Consider the following 26617-nt stretch of genomic DNA (forward strand, 5'->3'; position numbering starts at 1 on the left):
CACCAATAAGGATATATTTATGAATAAAGACAATGATTTTAGCTAATAAAATACCATTTTTTCAACCGAGCGAATCTGTACATGAGAGGCCTTCAGAAGTCATAACTTCAGGGGTAGGTCAGTTGGCGAAAACACTGCATGTGTAAAAATCAAATACTGTATTACACTTTTCAAAGTTACAATAAAAAGACCTGTTGTGTTCTGACACAAGGCCATTAACTGGTCATTTTTGCTTTATAAATGTATTTTGCTTATTTCTACAAATATCAACCTGATAAATATGGACTGAATACACGATTAAACAAGATAATTTTTAAGAAAAAACAGTGTTTTAAAATTCAACTAAACCATGATACCAGTCCTACATAAATGCATGTTGATTACTGAGTTTCAGGCATAGTGCAATGTTCGAGAAATCTAATATCGGTGTAATCTTTGCGAGATCTCACTCACAAGGCACAACTTTGTGTTGGCTGATCCAGACATAGCTTTACTAAAAGAAAATATTATGGAAGTCATTGTACTGTAATTGTAAACCATATTTTATTTATTAATATTATGTCTTCATGTTGATTTAAAGTTTTTTGTTTGTTTGTTATTAACTAATACCTTTATCTTTTTAACTAACACACTTTAACATCCAGCACAAAAGTAAAGAGATGTATGAGCTAAGGATGTTCTCTGACCCCAAATAAACAGATAATGGAATGTTCACAATACAGTAAGATATTCTCCTACTTAGTATGTGTGTAAATATTTGTGCTTAAATCTATTTTTACACACCATAGTGATGCAAAGTTCCACATCCTATGGACTAACTTGCAAACATAATCTTATTCTTTATCTTTAAGATTCAAAAAAAACAAATCACTAAGAATTTGTGATACACAAAAGTTTCCAAATTATGGTTTTATTACTCCACTAGATTTAGTCATCTTGTTCAGATAGCAGACGACACTGGTTCACATTTTGTATGTTGGACTGTATGGGTTTTAGGTGTAGATGTTTCTTTGAGAGCCGTTAACATTCAGTGTTTATAGAAATAAACGACGATTAAGAATTTAAGTGATAGTCTTTCTGTTTGAGAACTACATTGATACTTTGTTTAGGGCAACTTTCCCTCTATCTACGAATCACACAAAGTATGAGTAACAAAGTTACACTTAAACTATTGCACCGAGAGATGCATATTCATCAAAACTTGAAGCTGTTAAACAAAGTTCCACACTTTAGTGAAACCTGCAGATAAAATTGCACCAAAAGTAAATTCTAATTCTTCATCATCATGAGCCATTTAAAACAAATACAGAAAAGCCACTATAGTGATCAGTTTTAGTTTTTGAATGTCTGTAATTGACATCTTGTTTCTTTTTGTTTTTGTACAGTTTGCAAAAAGTATATAGTCTCAGAGCGTGGTCAAACATGTTCATATAGGAATGTATGAAAAACATGAACAAATATTGCATAAAGATAATTAAATGACGGTCCTTCACGAGAGTGTTTAAGACTAAACAAATCATATTTCTTTTAGAACATCTTTCTGCTATGTCTATACGAAACATCGACGTGAAAGGTGAATATTACACTTCAAACTCGTCTAACTTTACACTTATTTTGTTATTATTACACAGTTATTTTGTGTGTGTGTGACAAAACAACAGTTAAGCTAAAGAATTACAGTTGATACGTGGTATTTTTACGTGAAAGGAGGGTTGATTCATTTTTTATTCTGTCCACACCAATAATTTGAGTTTTATGCATCGGCCTTTTAGGCCCAATCCAGAATACAGACGTTGTGTTTTATGTCTTAATAATTGTTCTTCTTTTTATGATCTTCTTTTTATTCGGCATAATAAATGCCGAAATGTTTTAACATATCGTAAATTTCAATGGTTAGATAAATCATCTAACTATTATATCTAACAATCAACAGTTATATGTGAAACAAGCTCAGTTGCATTAGAGTTGGATTCTTGTTGATTTAACATTGTTATTGAACCGTTTAACAGCGCTATTGTTATCGGCCTCATCAAAGTTCACACAAGTCACATAGTTTTCACCGGAGCATACCGACTCTGAAACAAGACTTTGTTTAAAAGATTTTGTTTGCATTTCATGTTTGCATGAAATTGTTTGCAAATTTTTTAACATCACTAGCGTAACACTTATCGTATTGCCGGGTGTGATTGTAATGTTTTGTATGCCGTTTTCTTTACACTTTCCCCCGGATATCTGTTTCCTACAGTTAGCTGTAATGTTAGTGAACTCTAGGTCTTCTCTTTGTTCATATACGACAGTATTCGCATGAATTGGCTTGATGTGATAAAATGATGGTTTAAACCATCTTCACGTGAGACATTTACATTATATTATTATACCGTCCTAGTTTTTAAATAGTGCTAAAATGTATATTTTATATTTTAACCTTTATGCGGATATAGAATCCCGCACAAGGTTCTCTGGTTCTATGTTTTTAAAAATACCGCGAAACAAGGACGCATCTTTCTATAAGCGACCAACAAAATCTGTGCATACAACAAAACACATGTAGGTGTACGATGATTTATCAGAAAATTATTTTTGTTTGAAGAAAAACTTAAATCAGCTGGTGCTTGATAACTATTGAAGTTATTAAACACCTCTGAATTCGGTAATGATGCGTTTAATGCGATATTGATTTTAATTTTAACAATGCGCTAAAGGTCTATGGACTTTAACATCTTAATAGTTGGTCAAATTAACTTAAAGCATGCGCAAAATGAAATACATCCTAACTACTTTCTAAATGTTTGTTACAGAACTTATGGTGAACAATTCACTCATGCATATGTTTTAAACGTGTAATGTTTAATCAGATTTTGTAACTGGATTGAGTGAAAATAATAAACTTCTCTCTGGCGGCATGACTTGTTGTATCATTGTTTTTATTCATCAAGTTAAATGTAAATTTGCAAATCCAAATGATAGGAAAACTTTATGATAGGAAAGTACGGACAGCGCCTTTGACCAAGCCTCTACATATGGGGCACTTGCTCAGAGAAGGCGCGCATTCTTTGCACACAACTAGGTGACCACAGGGGATGAAGACAATGTTCACTTCCTTATCCATGCAAACTTTGCATGTGCGCTCCTCTTGAAGTCTTCTTAACTGTTCCTCCATAGGCAAGTCTGAAAGATCTTGACTCGGTGATGCAGCTTCATTTGTCTGGGCCATCAGTTCTCTCAACAGGCAGACATCATTCTTCTTGATCCAGTTGCGGAAGACCTCTGCTGCTGCATTTCCTTTCGACAGGACTAACTCAATGAGCTGCCCTGTCTGCTGCTTGACTGTAGTGCAGTTACGAATAATGCCATACTCTTTCTGTGAGATGACGTTCTCCTCTAGAAGATGGTCCATTAAGCTCTGCACACTTTTTAGGTGCTGTGACATGGCAAGATGATGTTTCTTAAGAAAAGTAAGAAACTTACTTTCTCGCTCCTCCTCTCTCTTCTCATCTTCTGCACTTAGTAAATCAGACACCAACTCTTGAACGGTTTCGTAATTTTCTCCACTTGCGAGGATTTTGCTTTGAACGGTTTGCTTCACCACAGGATTGTTCTCTTGTTCTCTCACAAATTCTCTCGAGTTGCTGTCTCCATTAGTCAGTAGCTGTTCAAATAGTCTTGGAAATCTTGCTTGAATCTGATGAACAAACTCTTGGCCCTTTTCTTGCAGCAGGTATTCACATCTTGGAAACCACTTAGCATGTTCTACCCATGGATCATCACCAGACTCCCAACATCTGAGTCCACCATCACAACAAAAGCACTTCACGTCATCATTACAACCAACATAGTAAAAACCAGCCTTAGCCAATTGGTCTGGTCGAACAGTTATTCTTGAGGGCCAGTTGACAAATGTGAGCAACCTTTCTTCACACTGTTGCATTGCAGAGTTAGATACATTGGAAAGGCCGCCACCAGATAAAGGTACATTATCTGCACGGTCACCTTGAACGAAGCGGCAGTTGGGGTAATGCCTCTGGTGTTCTGATACTGCACAATCTCCCGGTTCCCAGTTGCTAAGCTGGCCTCCACAACTGAAGCAAGCCACTCTGTCGCCCTGGCCAAGGTAGTAGAAACCACTTTTGGCAAGCTCGGCTGGAGTTACTGTAGTAAGAGTCCAATTCTGAAAGGTGTCAAGGCGTTCCTGTTTCCGACGCATGCCAGGATTGTGACAAGCCGGAGGGCGCTGGTGAGACATATCCTCAACTCCACGGGAGGAAATGGGACTGGAGAGGGCCAGGTTGCTGAATGCCGTGTTTAAGTAACCCACCTGCTCCTCCATTTGGCCTGAATTGGTCGATGTTACGTGTGTCGCAGGGGCGGAAAGCTGTAGGATGGCTACGTTGCGAAGCGGGGAAAAGGCAGAGTGAGAGGACGAAAATTTCATATAAACCCTGTTTCATATAAACTCAAAATGTGACCACAGGGCGTGTCCACTCAAGCCCTTCTCTCTGCTGGACATCCCATGACTAGTGTCTAGTCGTCCATGACAGAACACATAATCTTATTAATCTTATTTAATACCCTCTATGATGCAGGAACCGATGCTAAGAACAAAATCAAATTTTGTTCAACACAATTTCAAAAATTGAAAAATCACCACATAATTTCAGGTATTCACATCTTGGAAATGGTTGCCAGCTCGGGGATACAGTAATTAAAATGCAGAAAACAAATATTGAAATATTTAATTATTCTAAATATTATTCTAAATATTATTATTATTATGTATTTAATATCTCCTAAAGAATAAGTTGTGTCATACTATTTTTATGAACTCAGACATTTTTTTCATTCAGAAATTTTTATTTCAACATTTATACTTTCGAGTATACATTGAAGTAGTGAAGAAAATGATAGATCGGCATTACGTACATAAAGTAAAACAATAACGACATTTACAGATGGTCTAACCAGAATAGAAAATCTCTGCAGGCTATCATGTCTTGCTCTAGGGTGTAGTTGACCAGACTTTCAACTATTTCACCAACGTCAGTTTTTGCATTTTTTGACACCAGTGACACACAGAGATCCGTTACGAATGTACAAATAGCGAGTATTTCGTCAAATCCAAATTCGTCACAACATTCATGCAACACATCCAGAACCTTTCTGAGGATTACGCCGTTCGGCTCTTTGCCGTTAAAAAACATGGGTGTTACATCAGGCCATGACTTTATCAAGCCTCTTACTACATCCATTTCATTTTTGGGATTTGTCACACGTTTGGTATCCTGCGCACAATCGTTGTTCATACCACACGCAGCATCGATGATCCTGTGCATCAAGCCAACCATTTGGCCTCTAAAATGATCTTTAAACATAGAGTCCAATGTAGCTCTTAAAGGACACTCTTTGCCCGTGGCGCACTCACACGCCGGATGATACTTGTGCCCCGCATCGCCAGGACTCAACGGGGAGTCGTTCTCCATCAGGTTTTGCGTCGCCATTTTTTCAGCTTTTCGAATACTATTCGATGATGAAAGATGCTTTTCGTTCCTGGAATGTTCCTGGAATCTCCTGAGTGAGTCCTTGCGGCACAGGGTTTGTGCGCGGAAGTTTGTGGTTTTGGGTCAGAAGCTTGAGACGAAGAAGCGTAGTTTGCGTCAGGTTCAGGCAAATGTTGAAGCGGGCTTTGATCAATGAGATGATGCAGTAGCGCAGCAGTCCGAGGCTAGTAGAGCTAGACTAGAGCTAGAGCGTGCAATGTCCTGAAATATTTATCAGGACAACAGGTCACCCCGCCCTGCTGGAGGGGGTGAATAGGGGTGTCGTCATCGCTTAAAGCACACCTCTTCACTGAGGCCTATGGGCTTTAGCTCCCCTGACTTCACACCGCTCTCTTGTTATTTGTTAAGCGTCCTTGGGTTCTGTGAAAGACGCTATATAAATTAAAGTTATTATTATTATTATTATTATTAAACAGCTGTATAGGATTAAAGGCATATGCATATGACGGAAGTGCAGCGATGGAGCGCGTGAACACGAGCAGTGTGAGAGGATTCCTGAGATCTTGCGACGATCTGACTGAGAGGATTCGCTGTTTAAGACAGAAGAAACTCATCAAGAAGTACTTGAGCAGGTATAAAAACCTATTTTATGTGTGGATTAAAGAATAGAATAAAAAATAGACATTTAATGAAGACACATATATCATTGTAGAATGTATTTCTGAGCACCAGACGCTCTCTTTTTAATCATTATCAACATATTTTTTGATAAAAAATAACTATAAAAGAGTTCCAAATGACACTTATTTTTGAGCCCCACACTTTTAAGCCTTTTTTAAGCCAACTTTGTCTAGCCTTAATTTACTGAAGGCTATGGATTGTTAGGTAAATATGTTTATTAAATTAATTCACAATATGTACACATTCATTATTAATCTTATGCCTAATATGATGAAAATGGCTGTTATTTGTTTCTTCTCCTCTCACATTAAATCACATGTATTATATAGGCCTATTTTAAGTTCAAACCGGTGAAATTAGAAAAAAGTTGATTAGTTTGCCTGATTATTTTTGTCGTTGTTTAACATTTCTCAAAACATTTATGTCAAATATGAAATGTTTAGTTTAGCTACTTGTACCTTATCTCACACTTTATGACCGTTATCAGCTGGAACTCGCTCTCAGCGGCTCCTGTGTATGAATGTGTCTGCAGGTGTATCTGACCCTAACAACTAATGACCAACTTTATTTTCGCTATTGTACGTACATTTTATTCTTCTAACTGTTTGTCTTTGGTTAACACAGCTGGAGAAGAACAACAGGAAGGTTGGAAGACACAGTAGAGGAACTACAGAATAAATATGGAGAGAAAACAGCATTAAAAAGGATCAAGTCCATAGTGAAAAAAATTAGAAAAAAGATTATCAAACGTAGGAAAAGATTTATAATTTACTTTGTTAGTAGTCAATATGTTTCTCGATCTTCAATATAGCTTTACTATAATGTTTACATGGTTTTGGTTGTGTATTTAATTGTTTTTTTTTTTTTTACAGATGGTGACGTTCAAACGCTGAGCGTTCAAACACATTCTGGAAACATGACAAATCAGCAGCCTAATAATACTACTAATAATAATTCTACATCATTCGGACAACCATTAATTCAGAACCCTAATCAGGTTAACTTAACAATTGACCAGAAGAATGGTGGGACAATAGTTACTACAATCATGGTAGGAAAAACAATATATGGTGATGTTAACATCTGATCATTTAAGAAACAGTTGCTTAGTTAAGAAATTATTTGTGTATGGTATATATATTTATGTATGAGTATATTTTTTGTTTTTCATGTTTTTCATACATTCCTATATGAACATGTTTGGCCACACTCTGAGACTATATACTTTTTGCAAACTGTACAAAAACAAAAAGAAACAAGATGTCAATTACAGACATTCAAAAACTAAAACTGATCACTATAGTGGCTTTTCTGTATTTGTTTTAAATGGCTCATGATGATGAAGAATTAGAATTTACTTTTGGTGTTATTTTATCTGCAGGTTTCACTAAAGTGTGGAACTTTGTTTAACAGCTTCAAGTTTTGATGAATATGCATCTCTCGGTGCAATAGTTTAAGTGTAACTTTGTTACTCATACTTTGTGTGATTCGTAGATAGAGGGAAAGTTGCCCTAAACAAAGTATCAATGTAGTTCTCAAACAGAAAGACTATCACTTAAATTCTTAATCGTCGTTTATTTCTATAAACACTGAATGTTGACGGCTCTCAAAGAAACATCTACACCTAAAACCCATACAGGCCAACATACAAAATGTGAACCAGTGTCGTCTGCTATCTGAACAAGATGACTAAATCTAGTGGAGTAATAAAACCATAATTTGGAAACTTTTGTGTATCACAAATTCTTAGTGATTTGGTCTTTTGAATCTTAAAGATAAAGAATAAGATTATGTTTGAAAGTTAGTCCATAGGATGTGGAACTTTGCATCACTATGGTGTGTAAAAATAGATTTAAGCACAAATATTTACGCACATACTAAGTAGGAGAATATCTTACTGTATTGTGAACATTCCATTATCTGTTTATTTGGGGTCAGAGAACATCCTTAGCTCATACATCTCTTTACTTTTGTGCTGGATGTTAAAGTGTTAGTTAAAAAGATAAAGGTATTAGTTAATAACAAACAAACAAAAAACTTTAAATCAACATGAAGCCATAACAGTTTAAAAATGACTTCCATAATATTTTCTTTTAGTAAAGCTATGTCTGGATCAGCCAACACAAAGTTGTGCATTGTGAGTGAGATCTCGCAAAGATTACACCGATATTAGATTTCTCGAACATTGCACTATGCCTGAAACTATGCCGAAAACTGTCAAAAAATCATCTGGTATCATGGTTTAGTTGAATTTTAAAACACTGTTTTTCTTTTTTTTTCTTAAAAATTATCTTGTTTAATCGTGTATTCAGTCCATATTTATCAGGTTGATATTTGTAGAAATAAGCAAAATACATTTATAAAGCAAAAAGAACGAGTTAATGGCCTTGTGTCAGAACACAACAGGTCTTTTTATTGTAACTTTGAAAAGTGTAATACAGTATTTGATTTTTACACATGCAGTGTTTTCGCCAACTGACCTACCCCTGAAGTTATGACTTCTGAAGGCCTCTCATGTACAGATTCGCTCGGTTGAAAAATGGTATTTTATTAGCTTAAATCATTGTCTTTATTCATAAATATATCCTTATTGGTGTAAAATGACCTCTGCCAATGATCTGACTTATCCTTGTAAGCGAAACATTTCTTATCTTTATTTACATGGGGCGGGTAAGTCCATGGAAGCTTCCATGTCGTTCCGCCATCTTGAAAAACTATAATGGCAGAGAGGGACAAAAAGCACTAGCCTACCTCAACACGTTTCATCAACGCGTGTTCGTTCAGAGCCGGCTGCCTGAGACCAGCTAAAGTGGACAAGGAGATCAGTGAGAGGCGCTTGTCACTACCCCGGAAAATTTAAAAATTTGAAAATATCGGGATGTAAATAAATATCGGGATAGCTTTTCCCAGGTGGAAAGAGCTAATGAAGGAGAAAGACTTTGAAAGGGAAGTTGCCTGCTTTCTTCTCGACAGTTAAGTCAAAGTTACGGTCTAAATGACAAGATTTTTTCATTGCTTGGTTGTGTAAATCATTATATAGGCAGCATAACAGTAGAACATGTATTTAAACTCGATGATGTGCTATTGGAAGACATGTTGTCATAGCTTCTTGGCACATAACGGCTACCGCAGTTGCAACATGCATTTGAAAAGCGAAGCGCTAGAGAGCACTATTCGTTAAAATGCAAAATACAATTTCACCGCTAGATGGGAGAAATTCTTTTGGGAGAACTAACTTGTAGGGTCTTTAACCAAAAAGTCTCCAAAATCAAGGAGGTCAAAGGGCATGCTTCCTGCTATAGTATCATCAGCTCTCCCCAAAGTCTATTCATACGGCCACCAGACAGATTTTAAACACCGGATTTAAACTTCTACATATATTTTGAGTCAATAATCGATAGTATATTCTCAGTAAAGGGTTTCACCCTGTGTGTTTCCACACTGATTAAGGATAGTTTGGGAGTTACAAGTAAAAATGATCTTATACGTGTAATAGATCATAGCTACCAGTAAGATCGTGATTTGAATTAAGACGAGTAAAATTAAATATTCGCCAACTTGACTTATGCCGTGTCATGGACCACAGAGGCACATCGCGTCTCTGAAATTGTGTAGTGATTTTCCAGATGATACAAACTTAGTGTAAATAAGAGCAATGTAGAGTCCTCGGATTTCTTAAAAACAACGGACAAAAGATCTAAGATCTAAGATGCCTAAGCATACTTTTTTGCTTTATTTATTTATTTCATTTTTGAAAAATGTACAAATGTAGTTTTCTGTGATGGTCATGTTTAGGTGTACATGATCGAATATGCAGTTACGGTACAAAAATCATTATGGCTATGGTAAGCCCCCACCATAAAAATTGAAACCCCAGCATGGACAAAAAATGCTGATTGAATCTTTTCATATAAATGAGATTTAAGACGACTAAGTACAGTTTTTCAACCATCTAAAGATTTTGAACAGACATTGTTTAATAACAATTATACTTTAGGGTCACCGTTAAACAACATCATTACAGTAATCTTCTAAAAGATAAATAGAAGATATGAATGTATTCAAACTTTAAAGATTTCATTTAAACAGTCTTTTAATTTTAAAAGATCATATTTAAACTTTTACGATTATGCTTTGAAATAAATTTAGTACGAACAAAACTTTGGCGCTGGAAAGGCGTTAGCAGACTAACATTACATACGCTGTGACATGATGCACATAGAGATTAGTTCATTTTTTAGAACCGTGTGTGTGCGCGCGTGCAATACAGCTTAGAAATGATATTAAATTATTTTATAGTTTTCTGTGATGGTCGTGTTTAGGTGTACATGATCGAATATGCGGTTACGGTACAAAAATCATCATGGCTATGGAAAGCCATCAAAATTGAAACTCCACACGGACGAAAAATTATGTATAGTACAGTTAAGTACAGTTTTTGAACAGACATTGTTTAATTACCGTTACACAAAATCATTACAGTAATCTTCTAAAAGATAAATAGAAGATATGAATGTATTCAAACTTTAAAGATTTTATTTAAACAGTCTTTTGTTTTTAAACGATATCATTTAAACTTTTAAGATTATACTTCTCATAAATAAACTCAGCACCTGATATCCCGATCGCTGAATTTGTATGACTCTCTGACACACACACACACACACACACACACACACACCCACACACACACCCTTTGGCTGGTGCTTTTTGAAAGCTCCGCAGGTCAAACGCTGGTGTAAAGAGAGGCCAGAGGGCCCTGATTTCTAAACATGTAAGATGATTTTTTATTTTCGTGAACCCGTTTCATACATTGCGTTGTTTCATGAGCTGTATATGTTTTTTCTTCAACTCTCTAAACATTTAACTGATTGTTTCATAACATGTAGGCCTATGTTTTTTCTTCAACTCTATAAACATTTAACTCATTGCATTTTTTTTTTTTTTTTTTTGTGAATCCATTTTATTTAAACTGGATAGTTCTACATTTATTTCAACTTTTTGTGTGAGGTTTTAGTAAGATCTTTATTTATATTCTTTTAAAGAACAGAATGTTTTAAGTAAGATGATTTTTTATTCTTTTGTTTATCTAAAACTGAAAGAATTGGTTTCAGTAAGATGTTATTTTATATTATTTGTGTGAAATATACATTATTTGATAAAATCTCTGTTTCTCACTATCACTGTGCTCTGGAATGTGGAGGAGCAGAAGGAGGGGGATGTCAGAATGCGGAGGGCGCGCGCACCACTCAGGCCGGGGCTGTGCTGGAGAGGCGCTTCAGTAAACACTCTGTGATCTTTTGTGACTCCATTTTATTTAAACTTTTTGAGTGAGGTTTTAGTAAGATCTTTATTTTATATTATTTATATTCTTTTAAAAGAACTGAATGGCTTTTCAACATTTGTGTGAGATAAACTTGCATATTCACTCTAAAAAATGAAACATGGCTGTTGTTGAACCAAAGAAATGTAACTATGCTCAAATTAAATAATGTTCTTGTGTTTGTGCATTAAAACTAAAACAGTTGTGTTGACAGAATTAGAAAAAGTCATTTCTCAAATTTACACAACTCACTTAAGTTAAATGAACGAAATGCAGTTGTGTTACCGCTGCAGTACCGCACTTTGGTCAACAGGTGGAGCTATATTTGCGCATGCGCAAATATTTCAAAGAACGTTAATGCGTAGCTCATCTCTTAGCACTCGTTCTCCATTTTGTGGGAATCAAATCATGCTCAAACGGAGGCTGCAATCAACATTTTGTATTTATCTGGACCAAAAGGTGAGTTATTTTACTTCCTATCCTTTAATATTGAGGCTGTCAGTAAATTAGAATAGTCAATCGCTGTTTTTGTTGGTAGGCCTATTTATTGAAGTTGCTTTAGCACTTGTCCTCAAGTGGTGTTGTTAGCTGCTAGCGGTTTTTAGCTCTTATGTGATCTTTTAAACTTGCTGAACTTTGATAATATTTGAATTCACCCATACAAAAAATGGCAAATGACCTTATTTTTTTATAAAATTGCTAGTTAAGAAGAGTTTCTCCATGTTGTGCCCCAATACAGCAGTTGTATCTAGTTTTAGTATACATTTTAATAACTTCCTTAATGTTGAGCATTTTTATTTAATGTCAAATAATAACTCTGAAACTTTTGAAACACAGAATGCATAGGCATATGGCAATAAACACGTTTGACACTGACTCGAGTAAGATGGCATCTACTGTAGCATCTGGTAAGCTTAATAGGTCATCCAAAATAATTTTACTACAGTTTATTTTAATTTTTTTGTATTATTATTATTATTATTTGACTCACATCTTCATTTTTGTTTCCTCAGAATTTTGGAGTCCTGCATGTGACGTGCATAGATTGTGGCTCTTCTCAAACATCCAGATCTAAGCTTTTAAAACACTTCAGGTTGGTACATGGACACAGACAAAGTTTTAAAACATGGAATTCGCTGTGGTCCCACATATGCTCAATACTTGTGCAGGTTATCAATGTGCTGATGGACAGAACATTTACGCACAGGAGACATGAGATGATCGAAGATCTGCGTTTCGTCACTGAATTTAATAACAGATAGCCAGCACTCTTTAGAGGTAAGTCTTTATAATGTAATGTCATCTGTGATGAATTACTTGGATGGTTATTGTATGCAATTCCAAATTATAAATTGAAGTATTTTAGATGTAATTCAGATAAATGCTGTTAAAGAAATACTGTTAGTCTTGGTATATGATAATATTGTAAAGACTCAAATTTATCAGCAACCAACCTGATTTGTCCTTTTTGTTCATTTCTGAACCCAGCTCCTCAAAAATTTCAAAAAGACAGAAGGAACAGCGGTAAAGAAGATCATAAGCATCCTATCAGTTATGGATCTGGTATGTTCTGTTATATTCTTCATCATTTTTTATCTGACAATAATTCACTATAGATTAAAATAGTATACCCAAAGATGAACATCATTTACTCTGCTTCATGTCACCGAATCCCTTTTATTTTTCGCTTTTCTAACTAAAAAGGTAAATTATGTGGTTGTACTGCTCATTTCTGTCCATGCAATTAAAGTCAATGGTGAGTTCCTGTTCTGAAGCTTCTAAAGTCACATGCAATTGTTTGATGCTATTGAAGCTTCGGAAGAAGAATTCACCATTGACTGTCATTGTAATGACAGAAATGAGCAGTAAAAAATAGGAAAAAAGACTTTGGGAGTTTGAATGACATAAATGTCAGTAAAAAAAAAAAAATACAGAACTTTTGGGTATCCCTTGAATTTTTGTATATAAGCTCTGGAATGTTAATATGTACATGATTTATTCTGTTTTAATTTCAGAGCTTGTTCGTCTCTTTACCCTATTTCTCAGCAGCATCAGATTTGTGATTTATGCACCTACAATTGGAACAGCTCTGACATCCAAGATTATTTAATGGCTTTTCTGTAGCAAAGCTTTTGGTTTAGAACCACTTATTACTTTTATTGTACTGGTTCTCTGAATTTTGAGGCCCTCACAGATGCAGTTGCAGATAATATTTTTTTTGGCTCTTGTAGAAATAACTTTGGCATAATTTGTGTTAATTCTTCTGAACACTGCTTATTTGTCTCATTGTTCAGAATGACACCACTGGGAAAAGGTGAATTCATCTTGAATGCACTTGCTGTTTACCTGGCCCTCTCAAACCTTGTGAAGGAGTGCATGGTAAATTATTTACATTTATAAAAAATATTGGATGTTTCTCTAAAATCAACTATCCCTTTCACCCCTGATCTGTTGTTAATTGTTACTTTATGTATTTTTTTAGGATGTTGAACATGAAGTCCTAACCTCAGTACGCAAGACCACCTTAGGAATCTATGTGGTCAAACATGAAGGAGCAGAGGCTACAGATCCTTACAAAGATGTTGGCATCATGATTTAAGGCATCTAAATACATGACAACCTGAACAATGTGCAGAAGTGTGTTCTTCGATGCCAGGTCTTATTTACGCCTGAAAAATAAACTCTTGAAATCTGAGGTTAGGAACATTTCTGGTCTTTCTATAATGTTGCACTGTTGACTGTTACAGTACTTTTGTTTCAATATCAACCATGTTACATTCCTTTGCATAATAGTCTTGTTTTAAACAACTGATAAATTGTTTGCTGCTTTTTTTGCAGAACACCTTTATAAGTAATGATTGATAAATCCTTTCACCTAAAGGCAATATGCTTTTTTTAAATTATTTATTTAATTATTTTCTTGAAAAGTGAAGGCAGTCTTTACAGAGTAAATATTGTGTACATGTTCACGTTGGAAATGTTTGTAAAAATGTAAACAAAATTGTAAAAAAAGAAAAAGTGAATGTATTCATTGAATAAACTCATAATGAAACTGGATTATTTGTGTTGGTTGAATGTAAAAATATTAATTTTAGGATAATTGAACTTAATTAACTTAATTGTTTTGGACAAAATTAAGACTGTTAACCTTATTCAACTAAACGGTATTGGATTAACCTTATGTAATTAACTTAAGTTTATTGAAATAAATAATGTTACATAAATCCAACATAACCCAGTTATGTGGGACCGGTTGACATAAAATAGTTAATTAAAGCCAACATATCATTTCTAGTTTTTTCAACCTTAGTTAAATTAGCATGAGAACAGTACGTTTTTTCAACTTTAGTTTAATTGGCACGATAATTATTTTAAAGGATAGAATGTTTTTTTGTATGAAATTGTTTAATCACAGTGTCTGAACAGTACGTTTCAGATGTCAGAGCTCAAATGCAAAGGGTGGCAGGGGGAATCCCGTGACACACACACACACACACACACACACACACAGAGAGAGAGACACGAGCGCTTCTTATGTTTTGAGACGGTGCTTTGAGAGACTTTTTTTGTGACTCTCATTTTATTTAAACTTTTGGTGTGAGGTTTTAGTAAGCTATTTTATATACATTTCATTTATATTCTTTTAAAAGAACTGAATGGCTTTTCAACATTTGTGTGTGAGATAAACTTCCACAGTTTATCCTTATCAGTTTTCACATTACAGCCCAGATGCGTTCAGGAATAGGAGGATCCTGTGATACCAGCTTCAAAAACACACGCACACACAGACTAACTGTCATGTTCAAAAGGCTTCAACTTTCTGTTAGATACCATGTCATATTGTTATAACACTTTCTGTCCATATCAAAAGGCTTCAACTTTCTGTTAGATACCATGTCATATTGTTATAACACTTTCTGTCCATATCAAAAGGCATCAAACTAGCTGTCAGATACCATGACATATTGTTATAACACTTTCTGTCAATATCAAAAGGCATCAATAGGCATCAAACAATCAGACTTTCTGTCAGATATGACATAATTATTTAATCACAGTGTCTTCAAAACCTTCTGTCCATATCAAAAGGCATCAAAAGACTTCAAAACCCGAAACAAACTGTCAACCTGTCAATCAAAAATCAAAACTAGCTGTCAACCTGTCAATCAAAAATCAAAACTAGCTGTCAAAACACTTCAAAGGCCCTTTGATCTCCTTTGATCTCATCTCATCTTCTTTGATCCCTTTGATCCTATGCCAAAAGGGGCGGGCACCTGTCACCGGAAGGGGCGGGACATGTCACCGGAAGGGGCGGGACATGTCACCGGAAGGGGCGGGGCACCTGTCAATCAATCATTTTTTGACAGGTGGTCCAGGATATCAACTACTAAGGGTTGAGAGTCGTACAAAGTTTCATGCCATTTGGACAAAGAGAACATTTTTTAAAATTCAGCAAAAGTAATTTGCGGGTTAAAAGGACCCCGAAGAAAACCAGAGGGTTAAAGGGATGGTTCGGAGTAAAATTAACCTAGGGTCCTTTGCACCATGACCTCGAGCCAAACACCCCCAGAAGCCTTTTCCCCCTTGGATGAACATTATTACAGTTAGAGCTTATTTAGAGATATCAGCCGGATGGTTTAGTGCAGGCGCTAATGGATCCAATGATGAATCTCGTAAATTACCCCACTAATAATGCCCAGAATGGCACCAAACTTCTACAGTAAAACAAATAGGTTCTGTACTCATAAAACGAGGCATTGGAAAGTTTGTAAGTACATCAGGAGTTTATTTAAATAACACTTGCCTGACGGCTCATGCTAGCGCTAACCCGGACACCGACGTCACTTCAGTGAGTTGAGGAAAGCCTGTAAAAGTCCTGCAGAAAGCGATCATGAGGATGGAGTGTAACGACGCCCAGCTCCAGGAATGCACTCATATTTTGTTGGTAGTACCAGTTTATAACAATTATTAGTTAACACTAAGTTGTTAACACTTCGGAAAAAATAATAAATTGTCGTTAGTTTTGTTCACATTGTCATGTTAATTATAATCGAATGCATTTTGTTTTATTGACCACAATATTATCATTGATATTTGTTTGAGAGGCACTTCTGATTCATTTTGAAAAAGGGGCTCGAGCACCAAAATCTTTTGTAGGAGACTTTGAGCTTTGTAAGTTTGTAGATCTTATACATGCAAAAACATCTGCATAACACACTAAAGAAAAAGAAAACATGAAAACACATCATATGACCCCTTTAATACATTAATACACATGTAATGCAACCATTATTAAAACATTATGTATAAACTTGAGCTTCCATTGTTTTCCAAAAGTGAGCTTGAACTGTTTCTTCTTCTTCTCATAATTATGAAAAATGAATATTTCATCAGTCTTTGTCTCCCTCTGCTGGTACAACACAAACACAGAGATATTCAGGCTCTTTATTTACTCTGTGACAAAACTCAGAGCTTTTTGAGTTACTGTGCGTTTATACACATAAAATGATTAATCTATGAATGAGAAACTGTAATTTGCTGTGAAATAAAAGGTGTTTCACTGCCGCCTCATCAGGTCTGTCAGAGGATCGCTGAGATCTACATGAAGTCTTCATTTCTAACAGTGAAGTCACTGTATCTTCAGTCTCTGTTGATTCTGTTGACTGAGTCTCTGTAGTGGATCCTTATTCACCATCAGATGATCAGCAGAAGATCACACTGTCATCTAATACTTCTTAGTCTTAAAATAAAACACACACACAGTCACATATGCAGTATGAGATATTACATCTGTCACATCTTTTCATAAGAAAACTAACTAGATAATCTATATTAATTCATCCTCAAGCATGATCATATCGCTTCTATCTGATGCTCAAAGTCACTTTACAAAATCAAAAGCACATGAAAGGTCACTTTCACACACCGGACAGCTGATCCAGAACCAGCAGAAATGACCATTACACTCACTACACATTTAATATCAGTTCATAACAACCCAGATCTCAGATTATCACACACATAAGGCGTCTTTACACACAAACCAAATCTGAAGCGGCATAAAATCACAAAATGTGCATTTACACAGAATGTTTATTGCTTCTCTGACGCCGAGAACATAAATGCATTTACACAGGAATTAGTTATTAAAATCGCGGGAAATAATACTTTGAACATTACTATTTTAAAACTACAGTTTTAACAAAGTGTTATAAAATGAATTTAAAAGTAATTAAATATTAAAGAAATAAAACTCAAGATAACGCCGCGCGTTTGGTTGTCATGACAATGGCGTAGTTTAGAGCGACACAAGATCGCGTTCATTTACACTGAACAAAACAATATCAGAGTCATCTTTGACACTCGGGGCTGAGGCGGGTCAGACCGGCATATTTTAAGTCTGCTTTCATGCGGCATTGTGTCTTTCCACAGAGCTTTGAGCAGACACAGAGCCGCTTTAGAGCAGCCTTAACTCGCTGTGGAAAGATGCCTATAGAGTCAGTTAAAGGGGAAAAGCTGAAAATAACATTAATATTATTTTCACAATCAGTCACAACAGTATGAGCAGAATTACACTCATATTAAACACAGTTTAAAGTTCAGAGATCTACAGAAACTGAAGCTGAATTTAAGACTCATTATCTGATGATCTCAGCACACACACACACACACACACACACACACACACACACACAGGGCCGTGCACAGTGGGGTGGCCCGGTGGCTAGAGCCACTGCCCCTCTGCCCTCTTCGACTGAGGTGCCCCTCTTCCCCACCGCTCCGCTCAAAGCATTCCGCTGATTCCGCTAATCCGCTCCAGGTTTTCCTGCTCGCTCCGCAGCATCACTCACAGTATACGACAGTTCACGAAAGCTGTCGCATTAACAGGTAGGCTATGCAAGACAGTGGTTGAATCTGCGAAATTAGATTTTTTTTTTTTTTTTGTATTTATGTCGGTAATGTTTTGCTCTTGGTCTTCTGGCTCTTTCTACTAGTGCTAACAACTTCTACAACCAGGGCTGGACTGGCCATCGGGCATACCCAAGCGGCAACCTCCTCGTCTCTCTCTTGAAACCAACACGGAAGTGAGTTAAACTGCAATTCGTTGACTGGCCGCTTGGCCTGGCTGCAGAAGTGAGTCAAATCTGTATCTCCCCCATGTTAAAATTACCAACTTTACAGCAGCAAAAAATATGTTTACAGCCTGGATCTCTATGTGGCTTTGGTCTACAGCTAATTTTGCCCTTCATAACAACTGTGAGGGGGGTGAATTATTTTATAACTCGTCCGTTTAGTTGATTAATATTTAAATTTAAGGGTGTGGCCAGTGGCCACTTGAGTGACAGATGGATTGCCGCTGTCGGTGCTAGCCGTTTGTCTGCTGTTACTAGCCGTCACTTCACCTCAGCAAATGTTGCTGCTGAACTTGCCATCTCAGTGTTTGTGCTTTTTTTCGGGATTATTTCATACAATTTAATACTTGGGTACAAAGCCCACGTCTTTGGATTCCGTCGTTACCGTTCGAGAGAACAACCAGCGCTGTATTTCAGTTGTTTTCCTCCGTGAACATGCACTAATGGATGTCTGACAATTTCGTTGCTTTTTGGGGTTTTCAAATTTAAAACGTCAATAAATACTCGTTCGTTCTGCTCTCACGGAACAGATGGATTATAATATGCTTATGTACCGTCAGATGAAATCCTGCAGGCGTCGGCGCTTTCTCCGTCCATGCAATAAATGCACATGAATGAGCGCGGATTTTCTAGCGCATTTACTTGCACTTCAAAGGCAATATATCTATGATTTAACCCATTTGAGAGGCGGCCAAAATCAGAATTTAAAATGGACTGAATAAGCTCTCTACGAACTTGAGCGATGCCGCGCTGACGGACCATGAAAGAGTGACGGACATGTATGCACATAAATCACTGTCTGTCACACACAAACACTCTCGAAGTAATACACAGTCTCACTTGTAGCCATGCCTTTTAACTATTATAATATTTCGAAGGGCAAAAATAGGAACGTTTAATTGGCTTTACATCATCAGCTAACTCGATCACGTCGAGCTAGGTGATTTCAGATAGCCAGGCCAGGCTCCTCAGCTCCACTCACGCCCCGCCTGTTTGTCTATTTTCTGTTATCCGGGAGTGACGCAAGGCCAAGATGGCGACGGCCGGCTCCGCCCACTTTAGGCTTCAAAAATGCTCTTCAGAAACCTACGGGTGACGTCACGGACACTACGTCCATATTTTTTTACAGTCTATGGGCATACCGCGCACTTTCACGGTGGGCCGACGTGCTTTTTGGGCCGATACATCTCATACTCATACATTATTTTTATTATTATTATTTTTTCTTTTTCTTTTTAACGGCCCATAAAATGTGTACATCGGCGGCCCATTCGTTTTGTTTTGTTTTGCTTAATTGGCGGTGCTGGGTTTGTGCCGGTGTAATGCACTGGTCAGAAAAAGTCAGCGTTAGGTTTTTTTTCTTTTCTTCTAACAGACCAGCCCATGAAACACGTAGATCAGCGGCCCATTGGTTCTTTTCTTGATTGACACTGGGCTGGGTCAATCACAACTTTAAACGAGTGAGCGAGCGTGCAGCAGTGTCAGTGTGTATCTGTCAAAATAGTCAGCAAGATGGAGAAGAAACGCAAGGAATGTGCAGAAAAACAGCGTGAAAAAATAGAAACAGGCCCTTAAAGCAGACACTGTAAAATGTGTCAAAATATACACTACCGTTCAAAAGTTTGGGGTCAGTAAGATGTTTTAATATTTTTAAAATAAGTATCTTCTGCTCACCAAGACTGCATTTATTTGATAAAAATCAAACAGAAATATTGTGAAATATTATGACAATTTAAAATGACTGTTTTCTATTTTAATATACAGTAAAGTGTAATTTATTCCTGTGATCAAAGCTGAATGTTCAGCATCATTACTCCAGTCTTCAGTGTCACATGATCCTTCACAAATCAGTATAAGATAGTATAATATGATGATTTGATGCTCAAGAAACATTCATTATTAAGTTGGCTTGAGAAAGCCAACATATTGAAATCCTATTTAAACTTATTATTATTATTATTATTATTATTATTAAGTTGGCTTGAGAGAGCCAACATATTGAAATCCTATTTAAACTTATTATTAAGTTGTTAAGTTATTAAGTTGGCTTGAGAGAAACTCAAACTCGAACTTTAGATTCTTCTTACCAAAAAATTCCACTCAATCTCCTCCTAGAGCTTTAACTCTACATACTCCAAACTCGGCTCAGACACTCAAACTGTTCTGACTCGAGTTGCTTTATCTTTTCAGACTGATCGGACTTACGGTTTTCCTACAAATGATGATCAAAACTCGGAAAAACTCCCATTGACTTGCATTGGGGAGTTCTAAAAAATTCAAATCCAGATTCAAACTGACCAACCGACAAAAATTCAAATCTAAATACCTTGAAGACTAAACCAAACTGCCGTTCTATATATATTAGCCAATGAAACTCATTTAAACTAATAAACTCTAATCTCATACATTTATAAACTAATTAACTTAAATTTAATAACTAATTAACTAATAAACTCATGAATTCATAGACTTATGAACTCTTATACTCATAAATTAATAAACTCTGAACTCTAAACTCATTTAAACTTATAAACTCTAAACTCAAAAACTCATACACTTATAAACTCATCAGTTTATACACTTATAAACTCTAAACTCATAAACTCTGAGTGTGTGTGTGTGTGTGTGTCTGAGTGAGTGTGTGAGCGAGGTAGTCTGTGTGAGTGTGTGTGTGTGTGTGTGTGTGTGTGTGTGTGTGTATCTATCTAACTTATTTATCTATCTATCTCTCTGTCATAAACTTCAAACTACTTTAAACTTTAAACCAATTTAAACTTCTTAAGTTTAAAGCTCCCAGCTCCCAAGCAACTCCATAGCAACCAAACTTGAGTACCCTAGCAACCATTTTGCAAGACCTATATCTCTGTATCAGAACATCGTATAGAGATGAGGTTTGGCTCTTTTGACTCATGCTAGCAAACAGCACTTCCAACATGCTACATATGCTAGCAGTGAATAGCTACATGCTAATAGCGATTAGTTAAGTGTTAAATCATGCCAAGATCATGCTAAGAACTCTATAAAAACTCCATAGTAACCATCTGTGACAACTACCAACCACCTAGTAACACCATATCAACCGCCCTGAATACCATAGCAACCCCCCAGAACACCCTAGCAACCGCCTAGCAACCACCCAAAAGACCCTAGCAACCACCCAGAACACCGTAGCAACCACCCAAAAGACCCTAGCAACCACCCAGAAACCCTAGCAACCGCCTAGCAACCACCCAAAACACCCTAGCAACCGCCTAGCAACCACCCAAAAGACCCTAGCAACCACCCAAAATATCCTAGCAACCACCCAAAATATCCTAGCAACTGCCTAGCAACCACCCAAAAGACCCTAGCAACCACCAGAAATATCCTAGCAACCGCCTAGCAACCACCCAGAATATCCTAGCAACCACCCAAAACCGCCTAGCAACAACCCAGAACACCCTAGCAACCGCCTAGCAACCACCCAAAAGACCCTAGCAACCGCCTAGCAACCACCCAGAACACCCTAGCAACCACCCAAAAGACCCTAGCAACCACCCAAAATACCCTAGCAACCGCCTAGCAACCACCCAAAAGACCCTAGCAACCATCCAAAAGACCCTAGCAACCGCCTAGCAACCACCCAAAACACCCTAGCAACCACCCAAAACACCCTAGCAACCGCCTAGCAACCACCCAAAAGACCCTAGCAACCACCCAAAACAGCCTAGCAACCACCCAGAACACCCTAGCCACCACCTAGCAACCACCCAGAATACCTTAGCAACGCCTAGCAACACCATAGCAACCACCCATAACACCCTTGCAACTGCCTAGCAACCACCCAGAACACCCTAGCAACCACCCAAAATATCCTAGCAACCACCCAAAACACCCTAGCAACCGCCTAGCAACCACCCAAAAGACCCTAGCAACCGCCTAGCAACCACCCAAAAGACCCTAGCAACCACCCAGAACACCCTAGCAACCACCCAGAACACCCTAGCAACCACCCAAAATACCCTAGCAACCGCCTAGCAACCACCCAAAATACCTTAGCAACCGCCTAGCAACACCATAGCGACCATCCATAACATCCTAACAACCGCCTAGCAAAAAACTTTCCGGTCCAAACTTTCTCAAGCCAACTTAAAGTTTGTCTCGACGAACTTTCGCATCTAGTTAAGTTGGCTTGAGAAAGCCAACATATTGAAATCCTATTTAAACTTATTATTATTAAGTTGGCTTGAGAGAGCCAACTTACTGAAATCCTATTTAAACTTATTATTATTATTATTATTATTATTCTTCTGTTAAAAACTGTTGACTCAAACTCGTCCTAGAGCTTTAACTCTACATACTCCAAACTCGGCTCACACACTCAAACTGATCTGAAGTTAGTTGCTTTATCTTTTCAGACTGATCGGACTTACGGTTTTCCTACAAATGACGATCAAAACTCGGAAAAACTCCCATTGACTTAACATTGGGCATTCTAAAAAAATTCAAACTCACCAACCGACAAAAATTTAAATCTAAATCCCTTGAAAACTAATTCAAACTGCCATTCTATATATATTAGCCAATGAAACTCATTTAAACTAATAAACTCTAATCTCATACACTTATAAACTAATTAACTTAAATTTAATAACTAATTAACTAATAAACTCATGAATTCATAGACTTATGAACTCTTAAACTCATAAATTAATACATTCTGAACTCTAAACTCATTTAAACTTATAAACTCTAAACTCAAAAACTTGTACACTTATAAACTCTAAACTCATAAACTCTGAGTGTGTGTGTGTGTGTGTGTGTGTGTGTGTGTGTGTGTCTGAGTGAGTGTGTGAGCGAGGTAGTCTGTGTGAGTGTGTGTGTGTGTGTGTGTGTGTGTGTTTGTTTGTTTGTTTGTATCTATCTAACTTATTTATATATCTATCATAAACTTCAAACTACTTTAAACTACTTTAAACTTCAAACCAATTTAAACTTCTTAAGTTTAAAGCTCCCAGCTCCCAAGCAACTCCATAGCAACCAAACTTGAGTACCCTAGCAACCGTTTTGCAAGACCTATATCTCTGTATCAGAACATCGTATAGAGATGAGGTTTGGCTCTTTTGACTCATGCTAGCAAACAGCACTTCCAACATGCTACATATGCTAGCAGTGAATAGCTACATGCTAATAGCGATTAGTTAAGTGTTAAATCATGCCAAGATCATGCTAAGAACTCTATAAAAACTCCATAGTAACCATCTGTGATAACTACCAACCACCTAGTAACACCATATCAACCGCCCTGAATACCATAGCAACCCCCCAGAACACCCTAGCAACCGCCTAGCAACCACCCAAAAGACCCTAGCAACCACCCAGAACACCGTAGCAACCACCCAAAAGACCCTAGCAACCACCCAAAAGACCCTAGCAACCGCCTAGCAACCACCCAAAAGACCCTAGCAACCACCCAGAACACCGTAGCAACCACCCAAAAGACCCTAGCAACCACCCAAAAGACCCTAGCAACCGCCTAGCAACCACCCAAAAGACCCTAGCAACCACCCAGAATACCCTAGCAACCACCCAAAACAGCCTAGCAACCACCCAGAATACCTTAGCAACGCCTAGCAACACCATAGCAACCACCCATAACACCCTAGCAACTGCCTAGCAACCACCCAGAACACCCTAGCAACCACCCAAAATACCCTAGCAACCGCCTAGCAACCACCCAAAACCGCCTAGCAACCACCCAAAATACCCTAGCAACCACCCAAAAGACCCTAGCAACCACCCAAAATATCCTAGCAACCACCCAGAACACCCTAGCAACCGCCTAGCAACCACACAAAAGACCCTGGCAACCGCCTAGCAACCACCCAAAACACCCTAGCAACCACCCAAAACACCCTAGCAACCACCCAAAATACCCTAGCAACCGCCTAGCAACCACCCAGAATACCTTAGCAACCGCCTAGCAACACCATAGCGACCACCCATAACATCCTAACAACCGCCTAGCAAAAAACTTTCCGGTCCAAACTTTCTCAAGCCAACTTAAAGTTTGTCTCGACGAACTTTCGCATCTAGTTATTATTATTATTCTTCTGTGAAAAACTGTTGACTCAAACTCGTCCTAGAGTTTTAACTCTACATACTCCAAACTCGGCTCAGACACTCAAACTGATCTGAAGTTAGTTGCTTTATCTTTTCAGACTGATCGGACTTACGGTTTTCCTACAAATGACGATCAAAACTCGGAAAAACTCCCATTGACTTACATTGGGGAGTTCTAAAAAATTCAAATCCAGATTCAAACTCACCAACCGACAAAAATTCAAATCTAAACACCTTGAAGACTAAACCAAACTGCCGTTCTATATATATTAGCCAATGAAACTCATTTAAACTAATAAACTCTAATCTCATACATTTATAAACTAATTAACTTAAATTTAATAACTAATTAACTAATAAACTCATGAATTCATAGACTTATGAACTCTTAAACTCATAAATTAATAAACTCTGAACTCTAAACTCATTTAAACTTATAAACTCTAAACTCAAAAACTCGTACACATATAAACTCTAAACTCATAAACTCTGAGTGTGTGTGTGTGTGTGTGTCTGAGTGAGTGTGTGAGCGAGGTAGTCTGAGTGAGTGTGTGTGTGTGTGTGTGTGTGTGTGTGTGTGTGTGTGTGTGTGTTTGTGTGTATCTATCTAACTTATTTATATATCTATCATAAACTTCAAACTACTTTAAACTACTTTAAACTTCAAACCACTTTAAATTTCTTAAGTTTAATGCTTCCAGCTCCCAAGCAACTCCATAGCAACCAAACTTGAGTACCCTAGCAACCGTTTTGCAAGACCTATATCTCTGTATCAGAACATCGTATAGAGATGAGGTTTGGCTCTTTTGACTCATGCTTGCAAACAGCACTTCCAACATGCTACACATGCTAGCAGTGAATAGCTACATGCTAATAGCAATTAGTTAAGTGTTAAATCATGCCAAGATCATGCTAAGAACTCTATAAAAACTCCATAGTAACCATCTGTGACAACTACCAACCACCTAGTAACACCATATCAACCGCCCTGATTACCATAGCAACCACCCAGAACACCCTAGCAACCACCCAAAATACCCTAGCAACCGCCTAGCAACCACCCAAAACACCCTAACAACCGCCTAGCAACCACCCAAAAGACCTTAGCAACCACCCAAAATATCCCAGCAACCGCCTAGCAACCACCCAGAATACCCTAGCAACCACCCAGAAACCCTAGCAACCGCCTAGCAACCACCCAAAAGACCCTAGCAACCGCCTAGCAACCACCCAGAACACCCTAGCAACCACCCAAAAGACCCTAGCAACCACCCAGAAACCCTAGCAACCGCCTAGCAACCACCCAAAAGACCCTAGCAACCACCCAAAAGACCCTAGAAACCACCCAAAATATCCTAGCAACCGCCTAGCAACCACCCAGAATATCCTAGCAACCACCCAAAACAGCCTAGCAACCACCCAGAAAACCCTAGCAACCGCCTAGCAACCACCCAAAAGACCCTAGCAACCACCCAAAAGACCCTAGCAACCGCCTAGCAACCACCCAAAAGACCCTAGCAACCACCCAAAAGACCCTAGCAACCGCCTAGCAACCACCCAGAATATCCTAGCAACCACCCAAAACAGCCTAGCAACCACCTAGCAACCACCCAAAAGACCCTAGCAACCACCCAGAATCCCCTAGCAACCACCCAAAACAGCCTAGCAACCACCCAGAACACCCTAGCAACCACCCAGAATACCTTAGCAACGCCTAGCAACACCATAGCAACCACCCATAACACCCTAGCAACTGCCTAGCAAACACACAGAACACCCTAGCAACCACCCAAAATACCTTAGCAACCGCCTAGCAACACCATAGCAACCACCCATAACACCCTAGCAACTGCCTAGCAACCACCCAGAACACCCTAGCAACC

At 37.7% G+C, this 26617-nt stretch overlaps 2 protein-coding genes and 1 long non-coding RNA gene across 4 annotated transcripts in view; 1 reads left to right on the top strand and 2 right to left on the bottom strand.

The window, feature by feature from the left end:
* Positions 1-26617, bottom strand: part of LOC311302520 (uncharacterized protein) — a 747744-nt gene that overhangs the window by 67181 nt on the left and 653946 nt on the right. The gene's annotated exons all lie outside the window — the stretch shown is intronic.
* Positions 2975-4432, bottom strand: LOC311301863 (putative inhibitor of apoptosis; the record flags this gene model as incomplete). The annotated part of the gene is made up of 1 exon (XM_084427236.1): positions 2975-4432. One exon carries the CDS (start codon positions 4430-4432, stop codon positions 2975-2977), a length of 1458 nt encoding a protein of 485 aa, XP_084283362.1.
* LOC311302585 lies at positions 11647-14556 on the top strand. 2 transcript variants are annotated; one of them, XR_014629601.1, is made up of 7 exons: positions 11647-11958; positions 12337-12407; positions 12513-12592; positions 12669-12777; positions 12988-13062; positions 13794-13878; positions 13982-14556. It is a non-coding gene; the product is annotated as an uncharacterized lncRNA (long non-coding RNA). The 2 variants fall into 2 exon arrangements; XR_014629602.1 differs by lacking the exon at positions 12669-12777 and having other exon boundaries at positions 11651-11958.

Source organism: Rutilus rutilus (genome assembly GCF_951802725.1).
Source record: "Rutilus rutilus genome assembly, chromosome: 13".
NCBI lineage: Eukaryota > Metazoa > Chordata > Actinopteri > Cypriniformes > Leuciscidae > Rutilus > Rutilus rutilus.